Source organism: Carcharhinus amblyrhynchos, chromosome 29 (assembly GCF_965287045.1).
Source record: "Carcharhinus amblyrhynchos chromosome 29, sCarAmb.v2.hapA, whole genome shotgun sequence".
In the NCBI taxonomy this organism is placed as follows: Eukaryota; Metazoa; Chordata; class Chondrichthyes; order Carcharhiniformes; family Carcharhinidae; genus Carcharhinus; species Carcharhinus amblyrhynchos.
In genome coordinates this window covers 23633842-23657525 of record NC_137352.1, presented here as the reverse complement: position 1 = coordinate 23657525, position 23684 = coordinate 23633842, and the positions used below count along the sequence as shown (strand labels likewise).

Here is a 23684-nt window from a genome sequence, read left to right as displayed (position 1 = left end):
ACTTGTATAAACAATTTTTGGAAGTGTGCAGTGTGAGATAAAAAAACACAAGACTTCAAACACAATCGAAGTCTTCATTTACAAATGTACTTCCAGCTTAATGAACTGTTTTTGAAAAATTGTGGCTTTTAAACAGTGAAACACATTTTAAAGTATAAGTTTGGAGGTCATCGTGTCCAATTTTGTCATTTGTCTGTGTCTGCCATTGGGTGAAACGAATGGAATTTATCTGTGGGGATAGGCTCTGGTTCTACATCAGCAGAGCCCTTTTGTAAATCAGAAATTCCTGGCCCTCGTCAAGTGTGGAAATCCTGAATTATACACTTCACCAACTCAGGAATTTGGTAATGATCTCAAACTTATTTCAGTTGCTTCTGTTCTTATTATGAAACATAATGTTAATCTATTGATAAGTTTTATTTTATTCATTAATTCGCTGGCTAGGCCAGAATTTATTACCCAACCCTAATTCCTTTGAGGAGGTGGCAGTGAGCCGCCTTCTCGAACTGCTGCTGTCCATTTGGTGTCGGTACGCCCACAATACTGTTAGGGAAGTACTTCCAGGATTTTGACCCAGCAACAGTGAAGGAACAATGGTATATAATTCCAAGTCAGGATGAGGAGTGGCTTGGAGAGGAAATTCCAGGTGGTGGAGTTTTCATATGTCTTTGTCCTTCTAGATGATTTGATGGGATTTATTATTGTCACATGTATTAGTATACAGTGAAAAGTATTGTTTCTTGCGTGCTATACAAAGCATACCATACCTAACAGGATTAGGCAGGGCAGATTCAGAAACAACGTTCCTGATGGTGGGAGAGTCCAGAACTAGGGGTCATAGTTTGAATATAAGCGGTAAACCTTTTAGGACTGAGGCAAGGAAAAAAATTCCTTCACCCAGCGAGTGGTAAGCCTGTGGAATTCATTACTACAGAAAGTAGTTGAGGACAAAGCATTGCACGATTTCAAGAAGTAGATATAGCTCTTGTGGCTATGGGGTGGGAGGGGGAAATCAGGATATTGAGTTTGATGATTAGCCACGAATGGCGGAGCAAGATCGATGTGTCTAATGGCCTACTCCTGCTTCTAGTTTTAATGTTTCTATATTTCGCATTTAACCCTCAGGATACTGATAATGGGCAATTCAGTAATGATAAGCCATTGAATTTCAAGAGGCGATGACTAGATTTTCTCTTGTTGGAAATGGGCATTGCCTGGCACTTTTGTGGCACAAATGTCTCTTGTCACTTGTCAGTCCAAGCACCTTCTTGATTTCAGTTCAATCAGACAATTTGGAGAGCAGGATTCCAAAAGTGACAAAATAATTAGATTAGTAATTGAGAATGCTTTCGTACCTGCAGCTGTGCGAAGAATTCCAATACTTTTCACTTGGCTGCCTTCCTTCACTTCTTTTCATTACAGTTAAACTGTTACCAAAATACGATACAATATAACGTGATAGAATTTCATTCTGTTGACAAATGGTAAAATAATATACAAAGCATGAACTGCAAACAATATCTTTTCGTGGCTGCCATAAAAATCAAAACTAATGCCAACATATTACCACACCTTAAAAGTTGTAAAAGTGTGCAAGGTCTTGGTTTACGGAATTAGGCACAGTAAGAACTCTCACAACATCAGGTTAAAGTGCAACAGGTTTATTTGGAAGCATCAGGTGTGTGGAGGGTGATGAAGGAGCAGCGCTCCGAAAGCTTGTGATTCTAAATAAACCTGTTGGACTTGAACCTGGTGTTGTGAGACTTATTACTTTCCTCAGTCATTCTCTATAATCCTCTTCCTCATATTCACTCTTTGCTCACTCCTCCTCCGCAACCCTCTCCCTCACCCCCACTCTTTCCCCTCAATCTCCCTCATTCTTTCCTCTCTCTCCGCTCCCTCACTCTTTCCTCGCACTCCTTCCTCCTACTCCCTCCCTACACTCCCTCCCTGCCCGCACTCCCTCACACTCCCTCACACTCCCACTCCCACTCCCACACCCCCACCCAAACCCAACCCCACTCAACCCCCGCCACCACCACTGGTTCTGTTAAACCTTTTTCTGTAAACTGGTTCTGTTAAAAGTTTTGGAAATTTTCTTCCTACTCCTCAATAGTCTGAAAACTTCTATCCAATCACCATGAGCTTTCTGAAAGAACCAATCACAGCTCCCCCTGCTTCTGATTGGTCTTTCGATTCTCCAATCAGACGTCGGAACGGCCTGAACGGACCAATGGAATTGGCGGCTCAGCTTGGAGGAGGTGGGAAATATGTGGACCAATGGGGGCAGAGAATGGGGGGGGGCTGGAATAGAGAGCCAATGGGAAGGTAGTACGAGGGGAGAACAATCAGAAGGGGCGGAGCAATGTGGAGCAGGCCAACCATTAGGAGCCGAGCATGCGTGTAGAATAACCAATGGAGAGGACCATGAGGGGTAGCTAACCAATAGGAGTGAAGCACAGTCAACCAATGGGCAAGAGCAGAAGCAGATGGGCAGCCAATGAGAAAAGGGAAGCTGTTATCCAATGGAAACAGAGGGCGTGCCCGTGCGTGCTGAGTGGGTCTGGGAGCAAGAGCGGAGCGTGGGGCTGAGGGAGGCTGGTTCGCTGTCACGGGTACTGCAGGCGGGGTTGGTCCGCCTGACATGTTCAAGCTGCTCACACAGAAAGCAGTAAGGTCCATGCAGATCATCGCGCTCAGGAAGGAGCATGTGCGGAGAATCGGCCTCCTGCTTCTGATAGTGGCGGCGCTGATTGTTTACAGACTGAGGTAGGGGGGCGGGGCCCTAACACTGGAACGGGGGAGGGAGAGTTGGGGGTTGCGCTCTATAACTGGGGGAGAGTGGGGGAGGGGGCGCACTCTATAACTGGGGAGAGTGGGGGGGGCGTACTCTACAACGGGGGAGAGGGGGGGGGGCGTACTCTACAACGGGGGGAGGGGGTTGGGGGGGGCGTGCTGTACAACGGGGGGAGGGGGTTGGGGGGGGCGTGCTGTACAACGGGGGGAGGGGGTTGGGGGGGGCGTGCTGTACAACGGGGGGAGGGGGTTGGGGGGGGCGTGCTGTACAACGGGGGGAGGGGGTTGGGGGGGGCGTGCTGTACAACGGGGGGAGGGGGTTGGGGGGGGCGTGCTGTACAACGGGGGGAGGGGGTTGGGGGGGGCGTGCTGTACAACGGGGGGAGGGGGTTGGGGGGGGCGTGCTGTACAATGGGGGGAGGGGGTTGGGGGGGGCGTGCTGTACAACGGGGGGAGGGGGTTGGGGGGGGCGTGCTGTACAACGGGGGAGAGTGGGGGGGGGGGCGGACTTTACCTTTCTTTCCCTCCTGTCTGTTGGTGCTTGAAGTGTTGTTCGCAGGTTTTTGATCTGTGCTGAAATTGTTTACTGGCAGATGTGGTGTTTCCTCTCTGTACCCCTGCCATAATTATCAACCCTACGCCCTGGACCATCCAAAGTCTCTTCCAACTGACTTGTAAGTTCTGTTACCAATTTGAGTATAAGAGATCTCCACAGCCGTCCAATTATTTTTTTTTCTGGTGTTCTTTGAGGGGTGTGATTTTTTTTTTAAAGCTTATTTATTAGTGTCATGAGTAGGCTTACATTAACACTGTAATTGAGTTACTGTGAAAATCTCCTAGTTGCCCCACCCTGGCACCTGTTTGTGTACGCAGATGGAAAATTTAGCACGGCCAATGCATGTTAAACTCTGGGATGAAATTGCAACACGTGGAAGAAACCCATGCAGTCACAGGGAGAATGCGGAGTCTCTGCGTAGTCTCTCAACCCGGGAATCGAAATCAAAAGAGAAAATGCTGGAAAATCTCAGCTGGTCCAGAAGCATCTGTAAGGGGAGAAAAGAGCTGACGTTTTGAGTCCCGACGACCCTTTGTCAAAGCTAAAAGGCATAGAAAGTGGGAGACATTTATACTCCAGAGTGAAGGAATGAAAGGTGAGTCATAGCCACAGAAACCAGGGAATCCAGTTAATAACTGTCCACAGAGAGAATAAAGGCTGTGAATGGCCAAATGGCAGAGAAGCTAAAATGAAGATGTTGGGTGTGTTGTGGGGGGGGGAGCAAATGGATGATACAGAGGTAAAATTTAGAAAAGGAGAAGTAAAGAGGGAGAAAAGGTAAAGGAAAGGGTGTAAAGTGAGGGGAGGAAGAAAAATGAGAAAGATATAAAGAAATAAAAGGCAGAGAACGGTAAAAAAGATTAAATAAAATAGAATGAAAATAAAGGGGTTGAGGTGGGGTAGAGTGTATCATTTGAAGTTATTGAATTCGATGTTGAGACTGGAAGGCTGTAAAGTGCCTAGTAGGAAGATAAGATACTGTTCCTCCAGCTCGCGTTGAGTTCCGTTGGAACATTGCAGCAAGTCAAGGACAAATGTGTTGGCACACAGGATCGTGTGTTAAAATGGCAAACAATGGGAAGGTCAGGGTCCTGATTGCGCACAGATCGAAGACGCTCTGCAAAGTGAATGCCCAGTTTATGCTTGGTTTCTCTGATATAGAGGAGACCACATTGGGAGCAGCGAATGCAAAAGGCCAAATTAAGAGGTGCAAGTGAATCACTGCTTAACCGGGAATATGTGTTTTCGACCTTGGATGGTAAACATGGAGGTGGTAAAGAGACAGCTGTTACACCTTCTGCAATTGCATGGGTGAGGTGCCATGGGTGAGGCACCATGGGAGAGGTGTTGGGTATAGTAGAGGAGTGGACAAGATTATCCTGGAGGGAATGGTGTCTGTGGAATGCTGACAGAGGGAGTAAAGGGAAGATGTGTTTGGTGGTGCTGTCATGCTGGAGTTGGTGAAAATGGTGGAGGATTATGCTTTGTATGCGGAGGCTGGTGGAATGAAATGTGAGGGAAAAGGAGGACTCTATCCTTGTTCTGGAGGGGGTGAGGGTCGTGGCACGGGAGATGGACTGCATGCTGTTGAGGACCCTGTCAATAACTATAGATGGAAATCCACGGTTGAGGAAAAAGGAGCACATATATTAGAAGCACCACTTTGGAAGTTGGCATCATTGGAACGAATGCGATGGAGCAAAGGAGCTGAGAGAAAGGGATGGAGTCATTACAGGATGTAGGGTGTGAAGAACTGTAGTCTAGTAGCTGTGGAATCAGTGGGCTTGTAGTGGATATTGATAGGCTGTTGTCAGAAATGGAGACAGGTAAAGGAAGGGAAGGGAAATGTCTGAGGTAGACCAGGTGAAGACAATAGAGGGGTGGAAACTGGAAGTGAGGGTCTGGATGAGAGCATGAAGTGGCACCAAAATAGTCATCGATGTACCGGTAAAGGAATTGTGGGAGGGGACTTGGGTAGGTTTGGAACAAGGAATATTCCACATACCCCATAAAAAGACAAGTGTAGCTTGGACCCTTGCAGGTACCCATTGCAACTCCTTTGATTTGGAGAAAGTGGGACGAGTTAAAGGAGAAGTTGTTGAGAGATAGACAAAGCATTGTCTGGACTTGAAACGTTAGCACTTTTCTCTCCTTACAGATGTTGTCAGACCTGCTGAGATTTTCCAGCCTTTTCTCTTTTGGTTTCAGATTTCAGCATCTGCAGTAATTTGCCTTTATCTGGGAATTGAACCCAGCTCCAGCAGTGCTAACCGCCATTGTGCCCCTATGCTGCTGATTGGCCAGGATAACTTTGTGCTCTTCTTTCAATATTCATTTTGAGGGTTGAGGACTAACCTGTTATTGTAATGTGGTTTGAGGGATACATATTGATCAGAACACTAGGGGATTTGCTGTTCTCTGAAACAATGCTGCATGAAAGAACAGATGAAGCCTTGGTTTGACATCTTATCTGAACAATGGCAGCATTTCCTCTGTAGTGAATGGGACTACTAATATTGATTGTTATGCTGCAAACCCTGGAATGGTATCTGAACTTGTCAAATTTCTGGCCTGAGGTGAGAGAGTTACCAACTCAGACACAACTGAGCAGCGGCTAATGTTACGCCGTTGTTTAAGAAGGGTGCCAGGCAAAAGGCGGGGAATTATAGGCCGGTTAGTTTAACGTTTGTTGTAGGTAAAATGTTAGAATCCGTCATCAAGGAGGAAATAGCGAGGCATCTTGAGGGGAATTGCTTGATAGAGCAGACGCAGCACGGTTTCGTTAAGGGGAAGTCGTGTCTGACAAATTTATTGGAGTTCAATGAGGATGTGTCTAGGGCGGTGGATAGAGGAGAGCCGGTGGATGTGGTCTTTCTTGATTTTCAGAAGGCGTTTGACAAGGTACCTCACAAGAGGTTATTGCAGAAGGTAAGGGGGCATGGAGTTGGGGGTAGGGTGTTAGCATGGATAGAGGATTGGTTGTCAAATAGGAGGCAGAGAGTGGGGGTTAATGGGTGCTATTCGGATTGGCGGTTGGTGACTAGTGGAGTGCCTCAGGGGTCGGTGCTGGGGCCTCAGCTATTTACCATTTATATAGATGATCTGGAGGAGGGAACTGAGCGTATGGTGGCGAAATTTGCTGATGACACCAAGATTGGTGGAACGGCAAATTGCGCGGGGAGTGTGGAGAGTCTGCAGAAGGATCTAGATAGGCTTGGAGAATGGGCCAGGAAATGGCAAATGGAATTTAATGTTGGCAAGTGCGAGGTGGTCCACTTTGGTAGGAATAATGGTAGGAACGACTATTACTTACGTGGCAAAAAACTGCAGCAGGCGACGGTGCTGAGGGACCTCGGGGTCCTTGTGCATGAGTCGCAAAAACCCAGCCTGCAGGTGGTCAGGAAGGCAAATGGGATGCTGGCCTTCATAGAGAGGGGGATTGAATATAAAAGTAGGGAGGTCTTGCTGCGGCTGTATAGGGCATTGGTGAGGCCGCAACTGGAGTACTGTGTGCAGTTTTGGTCGCCGTACTTACGCAAGGATATTTTGGCCTTGGAGGGAGTGCAGAGGAGGTTTACTAGGCTGATGCCGGAGTTGAGGGGGTTGAGCTATGAGGAGAGGCTGAATAAACTAGGCTTGTACTCGTTAGAGTTTAGAAGAATGAGGGGAGATCTCATTGAGACGTATAAGATGATGAATGGGATGGATAGGATAGAGGTGGAGAGACTCTTCCCGCTCAGAAAGGACAGTAGGACTAGGGGGCACAGCCTCAAGATAAAGGGGGGGCAGTTTAGAACGGAGTTGAGGAGGAACTTCTTCACTCGAAGGGTGGTGAATCTCTGGAATTTTCTGCCCGTTGAGGTGGTGGAGGCTGCCTTGCTAAATATTTTTAAGACGCGGGTTGATGGGTTTTTGATAAGCGAGGGGATTAAGGGTTATGGGGAGAGGGCGGGAATGTGGAACTGAGCCACAACAGATCAGCCATGATCTTATTGAATGGCGGGGCAGGCTCGAAGGGCTAGATGGCCTACTCCTGCTCCTATTTCTTATGTTCTTAGTACTTTTTGCATTTGCCGATGCATAGATTCAAGAGTATAAAGGCAAATGTAGGATGAACATCAGGAAATTGTGAAGAGGAGTGGGTAGAGCCAGAGCAAGAGTACTGAAATTATTTGAGAAACAGTTGCAATGGGGAAATGGTCATTCTGGTATTAGGATGAAACCAAAGAATTTATGGATTAAAAATTGTTTGTTTTTAATTGTAATTTTGTACTTTCCAATTCAGTATACAGAATTGGAATACTGTTTCCAATTCTGAATAGTAAGGGAGTATAAAGTTTATTTATATGTTACAAGTAGGTTTACATTAACACTGCAATGAAGCTACTGTAAAAATCGCAGGTGACACTCCAGCAGCTGTTCGGGTACACCTGAGGGAGAATTTGAACCTGTTCGGGTACACCTGAGGGAGACGTCAGAAGTTGCAGCGGGACATAGATAGGATGCAAGACTGGGCGGAGAAGTGGCAGATGGACTTCAACGCAGATAAATGTGTAGTGCTCCATTTTGGCAGGACCAATGGGATGAAGGAATACAGTATCAAGGGTAGGAGTCTTAGCTGTGTTGAAGAGCAGAGGGATCTTGGGGTCCGGGTCCATAGGACTCTTAAATCAGCCTCGCAGGTGGAGGATGTGGTCAAGAAGGCGTACGGTGTACTGGCCTTCATTAATCGGGATTGAGTTTTGGAGTCGGGAGGTAATGCTGCAACTTTATAAGACCCTTGTCAGACCCCACTTGGAGTACTGTGCGCAGTTCTGGTCACCTCACTATAGGAAGGACATGGAAGCTATTGAAAGGGTGCCGAGGAGATTTACAAGGATGTTGCTTGGATTGAGAGGCATGCCTTATGAAAGGTTGAGGGAGCTGGGACTCTTCTCCCTGGAGAGATGAAGGTTGAGAGGCGACCTGATAGAGGTTTATAAGATGTTGAGAGGAACAGATAGGGTGGATTCTCAGAGGCTATTTCCCAGGGCTGAAATGGTCGCTACGAGAGGACACAGATTTAAGGTGCAGGGAAGCAAGTACAGAGGAGATGTTAGGGGTAAGTTTTTCACTGAGGGTGGTGAGTGAATGGAATCCGCTGCTGTCGGTGGTGGTAGAGGCGAACTCGCTGGGGTCTTTTAAAAGACTTCTGGATGAGTATATGGGATCTAATGGGATTGGAGGTTATAGATAGGTCTATGGCTTAGTAGGTATAGAAGTGATTGGTGCAACTAGTGGGCCGAAGGGCCTGTTTGTGCTGTAGTGTTCTATGTTCTTAATTTAGCATAGCCAATTCACCTAACCAACACATCTTTGGACTGTGGGAGGAAACCCATACAGATGCAGGGAGAACGTACAAACTCTACACAGACAGTGACCCAAGCCAGGAATCGAACCCGGGTCCCTGGTGCTGTGAGGCAGCAGTGCTAACCGCTGTGCCACCTGTTTACCATGAATTTTCCTGAGTTGTCAATACATTTTTGGTAATTTACTTACGGTACGGCATGGTAACACAGTGATTAGCACTGCTGCTTCACAGCTCCAGGGACCTGGGTTTGATTCTTGGCTTGAGTCACCGTCTGTGTGGAGTTTGCACATTCTCCTCGTGTCTGTGTAGGTTTCCTCTGTGATCCGGTTTCCTCCCACAATTCAAAGATGTGTGGGTTAGGTTGATTGGCCATGCCAAAATTGCCCCTTAGTGTCCTGAGATGCTCAGGTTAGAGGGATCTAGGAATATGGGGTAGGGCCTGGGTGGGATTGTAGTCAGTGCAGACTCCATGGGCCAAATGGCTTCTCTCTTCACTGTAGGGTTTCTGTGATTTCTAGTCTTCACTATTTCCTACAATCTAGACTCTTCTAGAGGCTGTTAGTTAGAATCCAATCTCCTCGTCATGTAGTCACTGAATTATTATTTATCATATTCTACATTTTCAGCCCAGTCTGCATCCTGCACTTATTGGTGTTGACCCTCCTTTGTTCCCTCGCCTTGCCTTCCAGAATGTTATGCATCTGCTGATGGAATGAGTCCACCTATTCAGGTGCAGGTCTAACCTGTTTACTTAGCCTGCAGCATGAGAAATCAAATAATTCTCAAACACAATGATGAATCCCAGCAGCCCAGTAAAGGCAAAGTCAAGATGGAACCATATCTTCTGAAGTTGCCCACCTGAGCATCGGAAACAGCTTTTTGGGACCAGATTTTGGCTTTCTGATTGTGTCTTATCCTGACTTCTTATATTTAAGAATAATACAAACATAAATACTCACCATCCCAAATGCTAATGTGTGCAAAATGTTATACACGATATTTTGGAGATAAAGAAGCAATGATCTTAGAACTCAAGAATAGTCTGGCAGTATGTAGAATCAACATTATGATGCACCGGATAGTGAAATTGTGACTCAGACTGGAAGTGGTGACTTTGGACGTTGCACATAAGGCATGGCATTATTTTCCAATATTCTTTCTTTCCTAACTACAATAATCAGCTGAAAAATATAGATTCTGTTTTTGCAAGAGAACTTCTGTTTCATTGCTGCATTTGTGACCACCAGCAATAATCTATCACAGTTGATCTAGGGAGTGGCCTACCTTCATTTACAAGTCAAAGATTTAGGCAACCCTTTAAGGGCTTGTGTGACTTCGTAGAATTGCTTCATTAATTTGAGTGTTTTCACCCTAATTACCAAGAAGGAACATTGTACCAAGTAATTTTAGTGAAGTTAATTATGTGGGTCTCACTAGAGACATTGGAGCAGTTTTCTCCCTTTTGACAGATATATGAAGGGGGACAAAAACTTAAAAGCTTAGAAAGAAATAAATAACAATACTGCTCTTATTTTAATTGCTAATAATGTTATGGCCCAAAGTCATTTATACTGTCAGCTGAAATAATCTTTATTATTGCTAGGATTACACTGTTGTACTGGTGCTCCCAAATTAGTATGCCGTCTTCAGTGAGAATGTGTCTAGTTTGTTTAAATAGATGTTGACTTGTAGTCCATGCTAAGGGACTGAGACTTCCTAAATTCTGTAGAATGTTCCATATTTTTAACGTTGAGTGTGCATGGATAGGAAAATGCACTTTCTCAAAGCATTGCAAAGACTCAACACTATACTTAAGAGAATTCAGGAAACTGAAGTGACTAAGCTAAGCCACACTGAATTCTAAAAGCTCTGGTTAACACCTAGTTTTGTAGGTTTCTATTCTGGTAAGTAGGGGAGAATTTTGGCCTTGGAGGGAGTGCAGAGGAGATTTACTAGGCTGATACCAGAGTTGAGGGGGTTGAGCTATGAGGAGAGGCTGAATAAACTAGGCTTGTACTCGTTGGAGTTTAGAAGAATGAGGGGAGATCTCATTGAGACGTATAAGATGATGAATGGGATGGATAGGATAGAGGTGGAGAGACTCTTCCCGCTCAAAAAAGACAGTAGGACTAGGGGGCACAGCCTCAAGATAAAGGGGGGGGGGGCGTTTTAGAACGGAGTTGAGGAGGAACTTCTTCACTCAAAGGGTGGTGAATCACTGGAATTCTCTACCCGTTGAAGTGGTGGAGGCTGCCTCGCTAAATATTTTCAAGAAGCGGGTTGATGGGTTTTTGATAAGAGAGGGGATTAAGGGTTATGGGGAGAGGGCCAAATGGCCTCCTTCTGCACTGTAGGGTTCTATGAAAGGGCCGGAAAGTGGAACTGAGCCACGACAGATCAGCCATGATCTTATTGAATGGCGGGGCAGGCTCGAAGGGCCAGATGGCCTACTCCTGCTCCTATTTCTTATGTTCTTATGTTCTTAATACTAATGAGGCTAAGCAATGAATAAGTGTCAGAATGCAAGCGTTCAGGCTGAACTGATCACGAGGATAGTTTAATGAATGTTGCCCACCTTTTCATTTAGACAGATACATGTTACATTGAGAGATGGTGGCCACCAAAGGTAATAGGTTTTGGATTTGATAACTCAGAACCCTCTCTACGTTTTGAGATTATGAAGCTGATTGGGCTAATTGAGCACATGGATGTACGGTTTTATTTTGTGGAACACCATGTTTTGTAGGCAGTTTCAGCATTAAAATGGTCCTTTGGGAAACAACCAGTTTGGATTGGATAGTGAAAATTTGAGGATGTATAGACAATCAAGAGCATTGTTTGATTATCATTAGGGATCAGGAGGAACTTCAGGGCAATGGCTAAGTGGCATGTTATCCCTGAAGGGTGAAATCTGTGAAGACCATAAGATATAGGAGCAAGGTTAGGCCCATCGGGTCTGTTCTGCCATCCAATCATGACTGATCTGTTTCTCAACCTCATTGAACAAAGAGCAACACAGCACGGGAAGCAGGCCCTTTGGCCCAAATGAGCCTACGCCGCCATTTTAATATTGAGTGCCCTCCTCTACCTGTGACCTTTGTCTACGCCTATTGGGGAAGATTAAGGGAAGACTATTTTGTTACAACAATCAGCCTAAGAGCACGTTTTTGGGGTGTGGGAGGAAACCCATGCAATCACAGGGAGAATGTGCAAACTCCCGCAGACACTGGCCCAAATCCATGTATCTGCACAGCAAACAGTGATAGTCACTGAGCTGTTGTGTTGCCCGTCAGATGGTCCAGTTTAAGCATACAGTAACAACGTGAAGCACTAAGCAACTGTCGAAGCAACGTCCAAGAGCAACCCTCACACAACCCACCGCGTGTATGCCCCTTGTTGGACTACAAGACGGACTGAATGCCCCCATGTTTCCCCATAACCTTTGATCCCCTTGCCTTATCTATATCTGTCTTAAATACACGAAATGACCTGACCTCCTCAGACTTCTGTGGCAATCAGTTCCATAGATTCACTACCCTCTGGCTGAAGAAATTCCTCCTCATCTCAGTCCTAAGGGGTTGTCCCTTTACTCTGAGGCTGTGCCCTTGGATGCTAGTCTCTCCTACTAATGGAAACACCTTCCCCACGTCCACTCTATCCAGGCGTTTCAGTAGTCTGTTTCAATGAGATTTCCCCTCATCCTTCTGAACTCCAAGTTCAGACCCAGAGTCCTAAGGTGTGACTGTAATGGGCTCATTTTGTTCCATCATTCCTTTCTCCACTCTGTTCACAAAGCCTTATTGTGATCCATAGTCTAGTTCTTTAATCTGCAGCAGTTAACTGGTTTCTGTATACGCAAGAAAAAGTAAGATTTATGTTTTGACACTTATGTTTAGCCTTTAAAATATGTGTTGTTAATTATTAAATTCTCCAATTTCAAAATTGTACAGGCAGATTTAGTTTTGCATCTGGTGAAGATTTTAATCTTGTCTGAGTAATTTTATGAGAAAATGCTGGTGGTTTTAATTAGTGGTTTTGTTTCATGCAAAAAGGTGGCACGGTAGCACGGTGGTTAGCACTGCTGCTTCACGGCTCCAGGGACCTGGATTCGATTCCCGGATCGGGTCACTGTCTGTGTGGAGTTTGCACATTCCCCCCCCCGTATTTGTGTGGGTTTCCTCTGGGTGCTCCGGTTTCCTCCCACAGTCCAAAGATGTGCGGGTTAGGTTGATTGGTCATGCTAAAATTGCCCCTTAGTGTCCTGACATGTGCAGGTTAGAGGAAATTAGTAGGTGAATGTGGGGGTAGGGCGTGGGTGGGATTGTGGTCGGTACAGACTCGATGGGCCAAATGGCCTCTTTCTGCACTGTAGGGTTTCTATGATAACTTCTATGAAATCTAGCATGAGCTGCTAGGTCCAGCTTGCAAAATCACAGGTAACACCATCACCCAGGGATAAATTGATTCTTACAATACTAATGTCTATAGAAAATAAAAGATTGCTTGAGTATGCTATGGGCGGCACAGCAGTTAGCACTGCTGCCTCACAGTGCCAGGGATCCAGGTTCGATCCTCGGCTTTGTCACTGTCTGTGTGGAGTTTGCACGTTCTCCCTGTATCTCCGTGGGTTTCTTCTGGGTGCACTGGTTTCCTACCACAGTCCAAAGAGGTGCCCACTAGGTGGATCGGCCATGCTACATTGTTTTTTAGTGTCAGTGGAACTAGCTAGGGCAAATGCATGGCGTTATGGAGTTGTTTGGTGCAGACTTGACAGGCCGAATGGCCGCCTTCTGCATTGTGAGGATTTTATCTATCCTAAGTGAAACTTGCTGGAAAATGTGCACTGTTTGATCCTATGAGCTGGGGCTACCCTTGGTTTTGCACTGTATACTGGCGCTGCTTCTGATTTTGCAGCCGACACTGGCAGTGTTTGATTCCCTTATGCCAGCGCATACTTGAACATTATTCCCAATGTCTGCTACTGAGATGTATGTTATTGCATAAGCACTTTCGGTAGTGGTTACTCAAGGTTCAAAGTGATGCATAGTATTGTAGCTGATGTTGCCAACACATCTTGAGAACCTGAGTGTTTGTCACTGAGTGTTATGGAACCTTCCCTGCACCTGATTACTAATGCACTGATATCTTGAAGTATAAAGCCTACTTCAAGCTCTGCAATTGGCCCCAAGGCAATACCTGATCACCCGGGATGAGTGTCTGGATAAAAATAAACCTCCTTGATCATTTGGACAGAGAGGAAAGGAACATTTCAATCCCTGTTATTTTTAACCTAGGAGAGTGGTCAGCAACGTGAAGTACCGTTTTACAAAATTTTGCCTAAAATAAATTAAAACTATTGGGAGCTGCAAGAGGAAAACGTGGCATTTTTAAGCTAATTACTTGTCAGATGGCCAAGTTGCTCTGGCAGAATGCACATATTAGTAAAATACAGGCACTCAACTATATTCATTTAATAGAAAGCATGGCTTTCGCTTTTTTAAAAGCTTCTGTTGGAACACCTACGTAAAAAAAGTTATAAAAATTTATTCTTCAAACCAAAGGGGTTATCTGTAACCATGGTGTAGCTATACCACTGAAGCAGTTTTATGGGGAACACAGTGATGCTTTTCAATAAGATAATAGTTTGAAACCGTAAAATGCAACACAGTGGGCAGAATTTTACCGACGTGTCCACCCGAGGTTCGTACAATCCCACCCGAGGCTAACAGAGAAAGCTGTTCTGTCAGCAAAATTCCAGTCCATGATTTCATCTCTTCCCGTGCACACCCCCCCCCTCCCAAAAATGGAGTTTACTTAACTTTTTTGAAGGCATTTTCCATGTGTTAATGCAATGCATTAGGTTGAAAAGGTTGGGAGTTGCGAGGGAGATGTTGGAGATGCATGTGGCTCTGAGCCATGGGTCCAAGAACTCACTGAGGCTTGTTCGACAGCACATTCCCAACCCGCCATCTCTACAAACTAGAAGAGCAAGGGCAGCAGATGCATGGGAACACTACCACCTGCAAGTCCCTTCCGTGCCATGCACCATTCTGAATTGCAACTATAATCGCAATTTCTTCAATGTCACCAACTCCATACTAAGATAATCAGTTGGTTATTACACCTGTACATGAAGGAGAAAAGAGGGTCACCGGATCACAATAGTGATATCAGTGGTATCACTGCTGCCTCGCAGCTCCAGGGACTGGGGTTCAATTCCAGCCTCGGGTGACTGTCTGATTCTCCCCATGTCTGCGTGGGTTTCCTCCGGGTGATGTGGTTTCTTCCCAAGTCCAAAGCTGTACATGTTAGGTGGATTGACCATGCTAAAACTGACTATTAGTGGCAGGAGGACTAGCAGGGTAAATACGTGAGGTTATGAGTTCAGGGCATGGGTGAGGTTGTTGTCAGTGTCTTTCCCAACCTCAGGACAGCCCAAAATGCCATACAACAATTATATATTTTTGAGTAGTCGCTGTAACATAGGGAAACTTGTCAGTTGGCAAACACCAATTGTAATATGATGATGACCAGATGACTGTTTTTGCAAAGTTGGTTGAGAGATAAATATCAACTAAGGCAGTCTTTTTATATAAAAAAAAATCCAGTAAACTATTTCTTTTTGGGCAAAACGAATGTCATCAGAACAAATCTAGCCACTCATTAATGTGATGAATAAGTTTAGTTACAATTTTGCGGCCTCTTTTTACAGAATATCGGTGTAACCAGCTAGGCCTAGCATTTATTAACCATCCCGAATTTCCCTTGAAAATGTGGCGGTGAGCCACGTTCTAAACCATTGCAGTCCATGTGGCGTAGGTGCACCCACAGTGCTGTTAGACAGGGAGTTTCAGGATTTTGACCCAGCGACAGTGAAGAAATGGCGATTATAGTTGCAATTCAGTATGGTGTATGGCATGGAAGAGAACTTGCAGGTTCCCATGCATCTGCTGCCCTTGTCCTTCTAGTTTGTAGAGGTGGCAGGTTTGGAATGTGCTGTCCAAGGAGCCTCAGTGAGTTCCTGCAGTGCATCTTGTAGATGATATGCATTACTGTTGCTTTGCCTTGGTGTGGATGGCTTGCATGTTTAAGGATGGCTGCCAATCAAACTGACTGCTTTGTCCTGGATGGTATTGAGTTCTTTGAGTGTTGTTGGAGCTGCACCCATCCAGGCAAGTGGGGCATGTTCCCGATTTCTACCTTGTAGATGGTGACAGGCTTTGGGGGGTCAGGTGAGTTACTAGCCACATAATTTCCAACCTTTAACCTGCTCTTGGAGCCACAGTATTGATGTGGCTGGTTCAGTTTCTGGTTGTCGGTAATCCCAGGCTGTTGTAGTCTCACAGCTCTAAAAAAACATAAATCTGAAGACACTGGGCAAATATGCCTCAGCAAGGATTGTATTCATGAAGGACTTCCCTTATTAATTTGGAAGAACACATATTAATGTGATCGCTGAACCTGCTGTCCAATGTGAATAGTTTCAATGTCACTGTAGCAGATTCATTTTCAAAATGTGCTGTGTAGGCGACCTCAAATCTCCTGGGATTGCTGCCAATATCTGTGTAGCCCTGGGCCACACCTGTTCGAACCTCCAAGCAATTTGGGCAGCTGATGAGAAATGACACTCTTATTGTGGATAATATTTTGTTAATACTCAGATGTTAGTTTAATTTATGATTTATCTTTTTTTTGAAACATGTGTATAGGAACCATTAACACAGGTCCATGGAGGACTGATGGGACCAGTTCTTTGGATTCCATGTTGTAGAGCCAGCTCATTAATAGAAATATATTAGTGTCTCTTAGACTCATGGAGGTTTACAGCATAGAAACAGGCCCTTCAGCCCAACTTGTCCATGCCACCCAGCTATTGCCAATAAACTAGTTCCAACTGTCTGCATTTAGTCCACATCCCTCTATACCAACTTTACCCATGTAACTGTCTAAATGCTTTTTAAAAGACAAAATTGTACCCACCTCTACTACTACCTATGGCAGCTCGTTCTAGACGCTCACCATACTCTGCGTGAAAAAATTGCCCCTCTGGACTCTTTTGTATCTCTCCCCTCTCACCTTAAACCTATGCCCTCTAGTTTTAGGCTCCCTATCTTTGGGAAAAAGCGTTGACCGTCTACCTTATCTGTGCCCCTCATTTTTTTTTTATAGACTTTTATAAGGTCACCCCTAAGCTTCCTATGCTCCAGGGGAAAAAAAGTTCTAGTCTATCCAACCTCTCCTTATAACTGAAACCATTAAGTCCCAGTAGTATTCTAGTAAATCTTTTCTGCACTCTTTCTAGTTTAATGATTTCTATAATGGGGTGACCAGAACAGCACACAGTATTCCAAGTTTAGTACAACTTCAACAAGACGTCCCAACTCCTGTATTCAATGTAATAACAGTAAAAAGTCTGACAACACCAGGTTTAAGTCCAACCGATTTATTTGATAGTAAACTCACACTTTCACCTGACAAAGGGACAAACCCCGAAAGCTTGTGAGTTTACTATCAAATAAATCGGTTGGACTTAAACCTGGTGTTGTCAGACTTTTTACAGTGTTTACCCCAGTCCAATGCTGGCATATCCACTTCAATGTAATGACCAATGAAACCAAGCATGCTGAATGTTTTCTTCACTACCCTCCAATATCCTCTTAAATTTTTCAAGGGATCCACTTGATCCCAGTTGACTGAGAATGCTGTATGCTTCCTCCTCCTTCTTGACCAGGGCCTCAATATCTTAAATTGTCTAGGGTTCCCTACTTCTACCAGCCCTAGTTTAACAATAATCTCCAATCGTGAATAAATCATTCAGGAGAAAATGCTCGTCATATACCATCTACACGGTACACTAAGAACTCACCAAGGTTCCTTAGGCAGCACCTTCCAAACCCATGACTGCTACCATCTAGAAAGGCAAGAGCACAGGTGCCTGGTATACCACCACCTGCAAGTCACTCACCATCCTGACTTGGAAATAAGTTGCTGTTCCTTTACAGTTGCTTGGTCAAGAATTCCCTCCTTAACAGCACTGTGGGTGTACCTACACATGATGTGGAGATGCCACTTACCTGATGAAGGAGCAATGCTCAAAGCTAGTGGCTTGTGCTACCAAATAAACCCGTTGGACTTTAACCTGGTGTTGAGATTTCTTACTGGGTGTACCTACACCTCAGAGACTGCAACAGTTCAAGAAGACAGCTCACCACCACCTCTGAAGAACAACTAGGGATGGACAATAAATGCTGGCCTAGCCAGCGACTCTAACATCACATAAAATGAACACACAAATGTTTTACCATCATCTCAAAGTGAAAAATAATAGCAGAATGTGTATGCAGGCTGAAATATTGCTCAGTTATTTACGGGTGAATAATATAGAAGTTACATAAATGTTTTGGTAACAGCAGAAAACTTAAAACAGAACTAGACGCCGACCACAGAAATATGTACGTTTTTTTCCCCAGGAAGTTGCTCCTTGGAGTCTGTTTCTATGGAAGATGCAAGTTTTAGTAATCCTTACACCACACCTCAAGACTGCAGGAGAGCAGATCTAACTGATAGACTTCAAGGTGTTTGAAGACTGTTGTCAGTTGCTCACAATCTTGAGGTCTGTGATGCAAGGATAGTTGGATGGAATACCAGAATGCAATTATTAAGTTTCGTTTTAATTGATTTTTGAATCAACTTTCAGTCATTGGCATATCTCCTGTCCTCTTTAAATGATGTCCTGTTTTGGCATTAACTCCTTAAGTAAACCCATACAAAATGCAGAAGATGTCAGTATTTGTTCCAGATACCAAGATTGCAATGATTATTATCCAGCAAGCTACTATTTCACAACAATAACAAAGTGCTATCTAAACTCAGCAGATCTGACAGCATCTGTGGGGAGAGAGAAACAGTTAACATTTTAAGTCCAATGTGACTCTTTCTGAAATGAGATTTTTCAGCACTTCCTGTTATTATTTCAGATCCACAATATTTTTCTTCAATATTACTGTTTCAAAATGTTGTCTGGCCTTGATGGGAAATTCAGTTGTTAAACCTTTAGTACTGTCCAGATTCATTGATGTTTATCTTCCAATTCCTTGGATTTAAATCTTGTGTTTAAACAGGATTATTGCCAAGTTATTTAGACCTAGAATCTAAATTTATCAACTTGCTTGCTCATATTACATGCTGATTGAGCTCCCTTGTTTGACATGAAGATGGAACAGTTGTCAAGTCAACTACTGACTGAGGTTAAGACCATAAGAAATAGGAGCAGGAGAAGGCCATTCAATCCCTTGAGCCTGCTTGGCCATTCAATAGGATCATGGCTGATTTGACATTCCTCGCATCCACTTTCCTGATCTTTCCTGAGTTTGACCTACCTCGGGAAATAATGAATGTAAAAGCAAACCCCCAACACTCTTCCTTTTGTATTGAAAATATAATCAGTACATGGATAGCCTGACTAAAGAGGGGGCAAAACCTTTTTTAATATTCATTTGTGGGACATGGGCATCACTGGCTGGCCAGCACTTATTGCCCGTCCCTATTTGCCCTTGAGAAGTTAGTGGTGAGCTGCTGCCTTGAGACGCTGCAGTCAGTATTCTGTGGGTTGACCCACAATGCCGTTAAGGAGGTAATTCCAGGATTTTGACCCAGCGACTGCAAAGGACGGTGATATTTCCAAGTCAGATGGTGAGTGGCTTGGAGGGCATCTTCCAGGTGGTGGTATTCCCATTTAAATGCAGCCCCTGTCCTTCCCATGTGGTCATGGGTTTGGAAGGTGCTGTCTAAGGATCTGTGGTAAATCGCTGCAGTGCATCTTGTAGATAGTACACACCGCTGCTACTGAGCGTTGGTGGTAGAGGGATTGACAGTTTGTAGATGTGATGCCAATCAAGCGGGCTGCTTTGTCCTGAATGGTGTCAAGCTTCTTGAGTGTTGTTGGACCTGCACCCATCCAGGCAAGTGGGGAGTATTCCATCACACTCTTGACTTGTGCCTTGTAGATGGTGGATAGGTTCTAGGAATCAGGAGGTGATTTAATCACCACAGTATTCCTAGCGCCTGACCTGCTCTTGTAGTCACTGTGTTTATGTGGTGAGTCCAGTTGAGTTTCTGGTCAATGGTAACCCCAAGGATGTTGGCAATGGGGGATTCAGTGATAGTAACACCATTGAATGTTAAGGGGCAGTGGTTAGAGTGTCTCTTATTGGTGATGGTCATTGCCTGGCATTTGTGTGGCGCAAATGTTAATATTTGCCACTTGTCAGCCCAAACCTGATATTGTCCAGATCGTGACCTCCTGTTTGGAAAGACAGAAGGGCAGGTTACAGAAGTGTTAGTGAGAGATCACTTGGGTACCAGTGACCATAATGGGTGCGTAAAGGCTATGGGGTTCTGGGTTTTCCCAGCCCCGTTGGAGACGGGACACGAGGTGGTCTGAAAATCATCTTTGACACCAGAGTTGCTGACCCAGCATAATGTCTGCTGTCAGCCACATTGTAATCTGCATAAGGCATCTGAAGACTGAGAGCACACCACCCATGGGTTGAGACTTGTTGAGCTGCTGCTAAGTTTAAATGCCTGCAGCAACTTGAAGTGGCCACCAAGACTACCTACTTCAGTCAACAAAGGTCAACAGGAAAAAGTGGTTAGCACTGCTGCCTCACAGCGCCAGAGACTCTGACCTCAGATCACTGTCTGTGTGAAGTTCGGACATTTTTTCCCACATCTGCGTGGGTTTCCTCCCACACTCCAGAGATGTGCGGGTAAAGTTGATTGGCTGTGCTAAGTTGCCCCTTAGTGTCAGTGGGAATAGCAGGGTAAATACGTGGGGCTATGGGGATATAGCCTGGGTGGGATTGTTGTCAGTGAGCTGAATGGCCTCCTTCTGCACTGTAGGGATCTTTATGATTCTTCTATGACTGGTGTGCAGAAGGGAGAGAGAATTTCTGGGTTCACATACAGCCAACAGAAGTGCTAATCCAATAATTTGAGTAGAGAATATAGTTGGTCTTTGATGCTTGCAGAAAGAGAACTGTCTGGGAAATGAAAGTAAATGGCCAGGATAGTGACTGCCGGCCAGAAATTTTTCAAGCCAGGCAAGACAAAAGAAACCTTTCCATGAATATATTGTACTAAGCATCTCTGTCATTTGCTCTGCCTTTCAAGTCTTTTTCTCTCTTCATGTCGCAGGTCTTTGTCTACAGGTCATGTTACGATATCACTTGAGCAAGGTGAAGAGTGAGGCCCCAAGAACTATATTGGCTTGAACCTGTGCTGTTAATGCCATTTGCGTTACAATCTAGCCACCTATCAAACTAAGCTAACCTAACCCTGCTGACTGCAACACCAAGTATATTAAAGGTGCTTTAAATTGCTTATCAGTGAGGCAGTGTGCTTGCCTTGATTTTATATTTCACCTCAATTATAACTAGATTTATTGATCCCACATGGCTTGCATGGAATACAGTCCACATTCCTTTAAATGCACCCATTACAGGCATCATTTTGAGTGTCAACAAATGTCACTTAACACAAAAGATAGTTGCCACTTAGTGCATCTTTTTAAAAATCTAACAGCCAATAATACTTAAGAACTGTGACAGAGTATGTCCAACCAAATCTAAGTATGAGGCCAAAGTGCTTGTATCCTGAGGACTGATGTCATGGAATACATCTGAAACCAAGAGGGAATGTGGCATGTGAAAGGGCATGATTGTTTCCATCTCATCATGTTGTTACCCTCGGTAACTCAGCAGACTCATGGGAATCTCAAATTGCTTTCTTTCAGCTGTAAGCACCATCTGAATGCTGCTCATCGAGAAACTATAATAACACTCTTCCTCTTCCCTCCTCCATGTTTACCTAGGGAAGGCTATGTAATCTGTCCCTCCCAGCGCTTCACACCACTAATTCTTACTGTATACAAATTAGACAGTAACTTAGCGATGCCCAAACCACGGAACTGGAGAATGAACAAGAGCAGGTTGTTGGTGTGTGCATTGGCCAATGTACCATAGGTTAGCAGCTTAGCTCGAGGAACTGAAGAGCATTGGAAAATTAATTTACGTTACAGTAGTTTTCATTACAGAGCCTGTGGTATGATGAAATATATATTTCAATATTCATACTTCTGGCACAGAAAAGCAAAATACTGCAGATGTTCCAAATCTGAAATAAAGAAACAAAATGCTGGAAATGGCAGAATCATAGAATTCTACATTGCAGAAGGAGCCTATTTGGCCCATTGAGTCTGCACCAACCACAATCCCGCCCAGGCCCAATCCCCATAACCCCATGTATTTACCCTAGCTAGTCCCCCTGACACTAAGGGGCAATTTACCAGTACACCTAACCTGCACATCTTTGGACTGTGGGAAGAAACTGGAGGAAACACACATAGACACAAGAAGAATGTGTGAACTCCACACAGTCAGTGACCTGAGGCTGGGAGTTGAACCTGGGTCCCTGGCACCATGAGACAGCAGTGCTAACCACTGTGCCACCCAGGAAGGAGTGAAACAGACATTTTGCGTCTCTCTCTCTCTCTCCCAGAATGTTGTTTGAGCCAAATATTTTCAGTCTTTTCTATATTTGTTTTTATAGCAGAAGCCTCCATGCCACAATGAAGATGGCTATCTTTTCTGCTGTGCCAAAGACTTGGAGATGGGCTTGTTGACTTGTTTCAGTATAGGAACAAAAGTTCCTCTTTTCCCAAGATTAATGCCATATCGAGCTCGAACCCAAACCATCAGCATTGCAGTAATGGGAACAGGTGATGGTGCTTTCATTGAATATGGCTTCAAGCCCTCTTGGGTGCTTGCATGTGTAGAAGAAAGCAACTAAGGACTGGTTGCCCATTCAGCAGAAGGATCGTAGTTTGCATTGGTCTATCTAGGTTCTTATCTGTTTGGATCTCGGGAAGGACAGTCTCAGTCCCAAAAAGGATATCTCTGTACCAGAATGCAACCAGCTGCTTCATGCACACTCACCACTGAACTAGCAACTGAAAGAAGGATACATTGTACACTGACATTTGACAACACGTACTTTAGTTCCTAATTTATAATTATGGTGGTAGTAAAGTTGAGTGCTCAGGTATTGTTCTTGCTAATGTTTGTAAGCAACTTGATGGAGTTTGGTGAATTGTCAATGGATAACTTATTGGTAACTTATTGACATAATTATCATGGAAGGGTTAAGACGCAAACAGGATTACCAATGCAGTGTCCAAATGTGGAAGTATGGAGAAGTGTTACAGATGTTTCCTGCAAGTTGACCTCTATTGTTTTGCCTTGATGTTGCTCATTGGCAGTTCAAGGCCTCTCTGCAAGGGAAGTATATACAGTACTTAAAAAAAAGATTTCAGAGACTCTAGTGGACTCTCATTTGCAGTCTTTTATTCATTCAGTCTGGCCATGCCAACAAACCTGTGGTGTGCTTAAATGATCATCTGTCCCTTTGACACCATTGATACTATATTCTTTCACACAACTCTTTGGAACCTTGACTTTTTAAAAAAAAAAACGCTTCACTTAAAACTCCCTTTTTATAAGTCATCTCATCCTTTTTGACCGAGCTTGCATCATCTCTTCAATCTACCCAGTTCCTTTATTTATCTTTTCTCTCATTTCTAAAAGTGTCATGAGATTATTTTAATGATAATGAACTCCACATTAGTATAACATAAGTATGCTCGAAGCTCTTCAACATTGGACTCGTGGAGTTCTAACTGCCATTTTTTTTGAGCTGCATTTGGCATAAATAGGGAGGTTTGGTTTTCCAGAATATGCCAAAGACTATTTGTGAAAATGGCAGGCTTGGGACAGTTCTCTAGCTTAATTTATATGTAGTTAAATAACCGAGAATTATGTTGGGAATCGAAAAGAAAGACTTGTGATCGCTGCCTCCTGATACAATTCCCTTTGACCAGTTGTCAAAAGAGACAGGTAGATTCTAAAATAAATAGAAAATAGAACC

General features: G+C 44.3%; 1 protein-coding gene across 2 annotated transcripts in view; it reads left to right on the top strand.

Moving 5' to 3' along the window:
* Window positions 1-2575: 2575 nt before the first annotated feature.
* Window positions 2576-23684, top strand: part of LOC145359860 (beta-galactosidase-1-like protein 2) — a 59867-nt gene continuing 38758 nt past the window's right edge. Inside the window, exon 1 of one of the 2 annotated variants that reach the window (XM_080214683.1) lies at window positions 2576-2769. In XM_080214683.1, the coding sequence (XP_080070809.1) occupies window positions 2645-2769 (125 nt within the window). In that variant the 5' untranslated portion in view covers window positions 2576-2644. Of the gene's footprint in view, window positions 2770-20942; window positions 21069-23684 lie in introns of those variants that run through there. The other variant, XM_080214685.1, reaches the window with a different exon arrangement.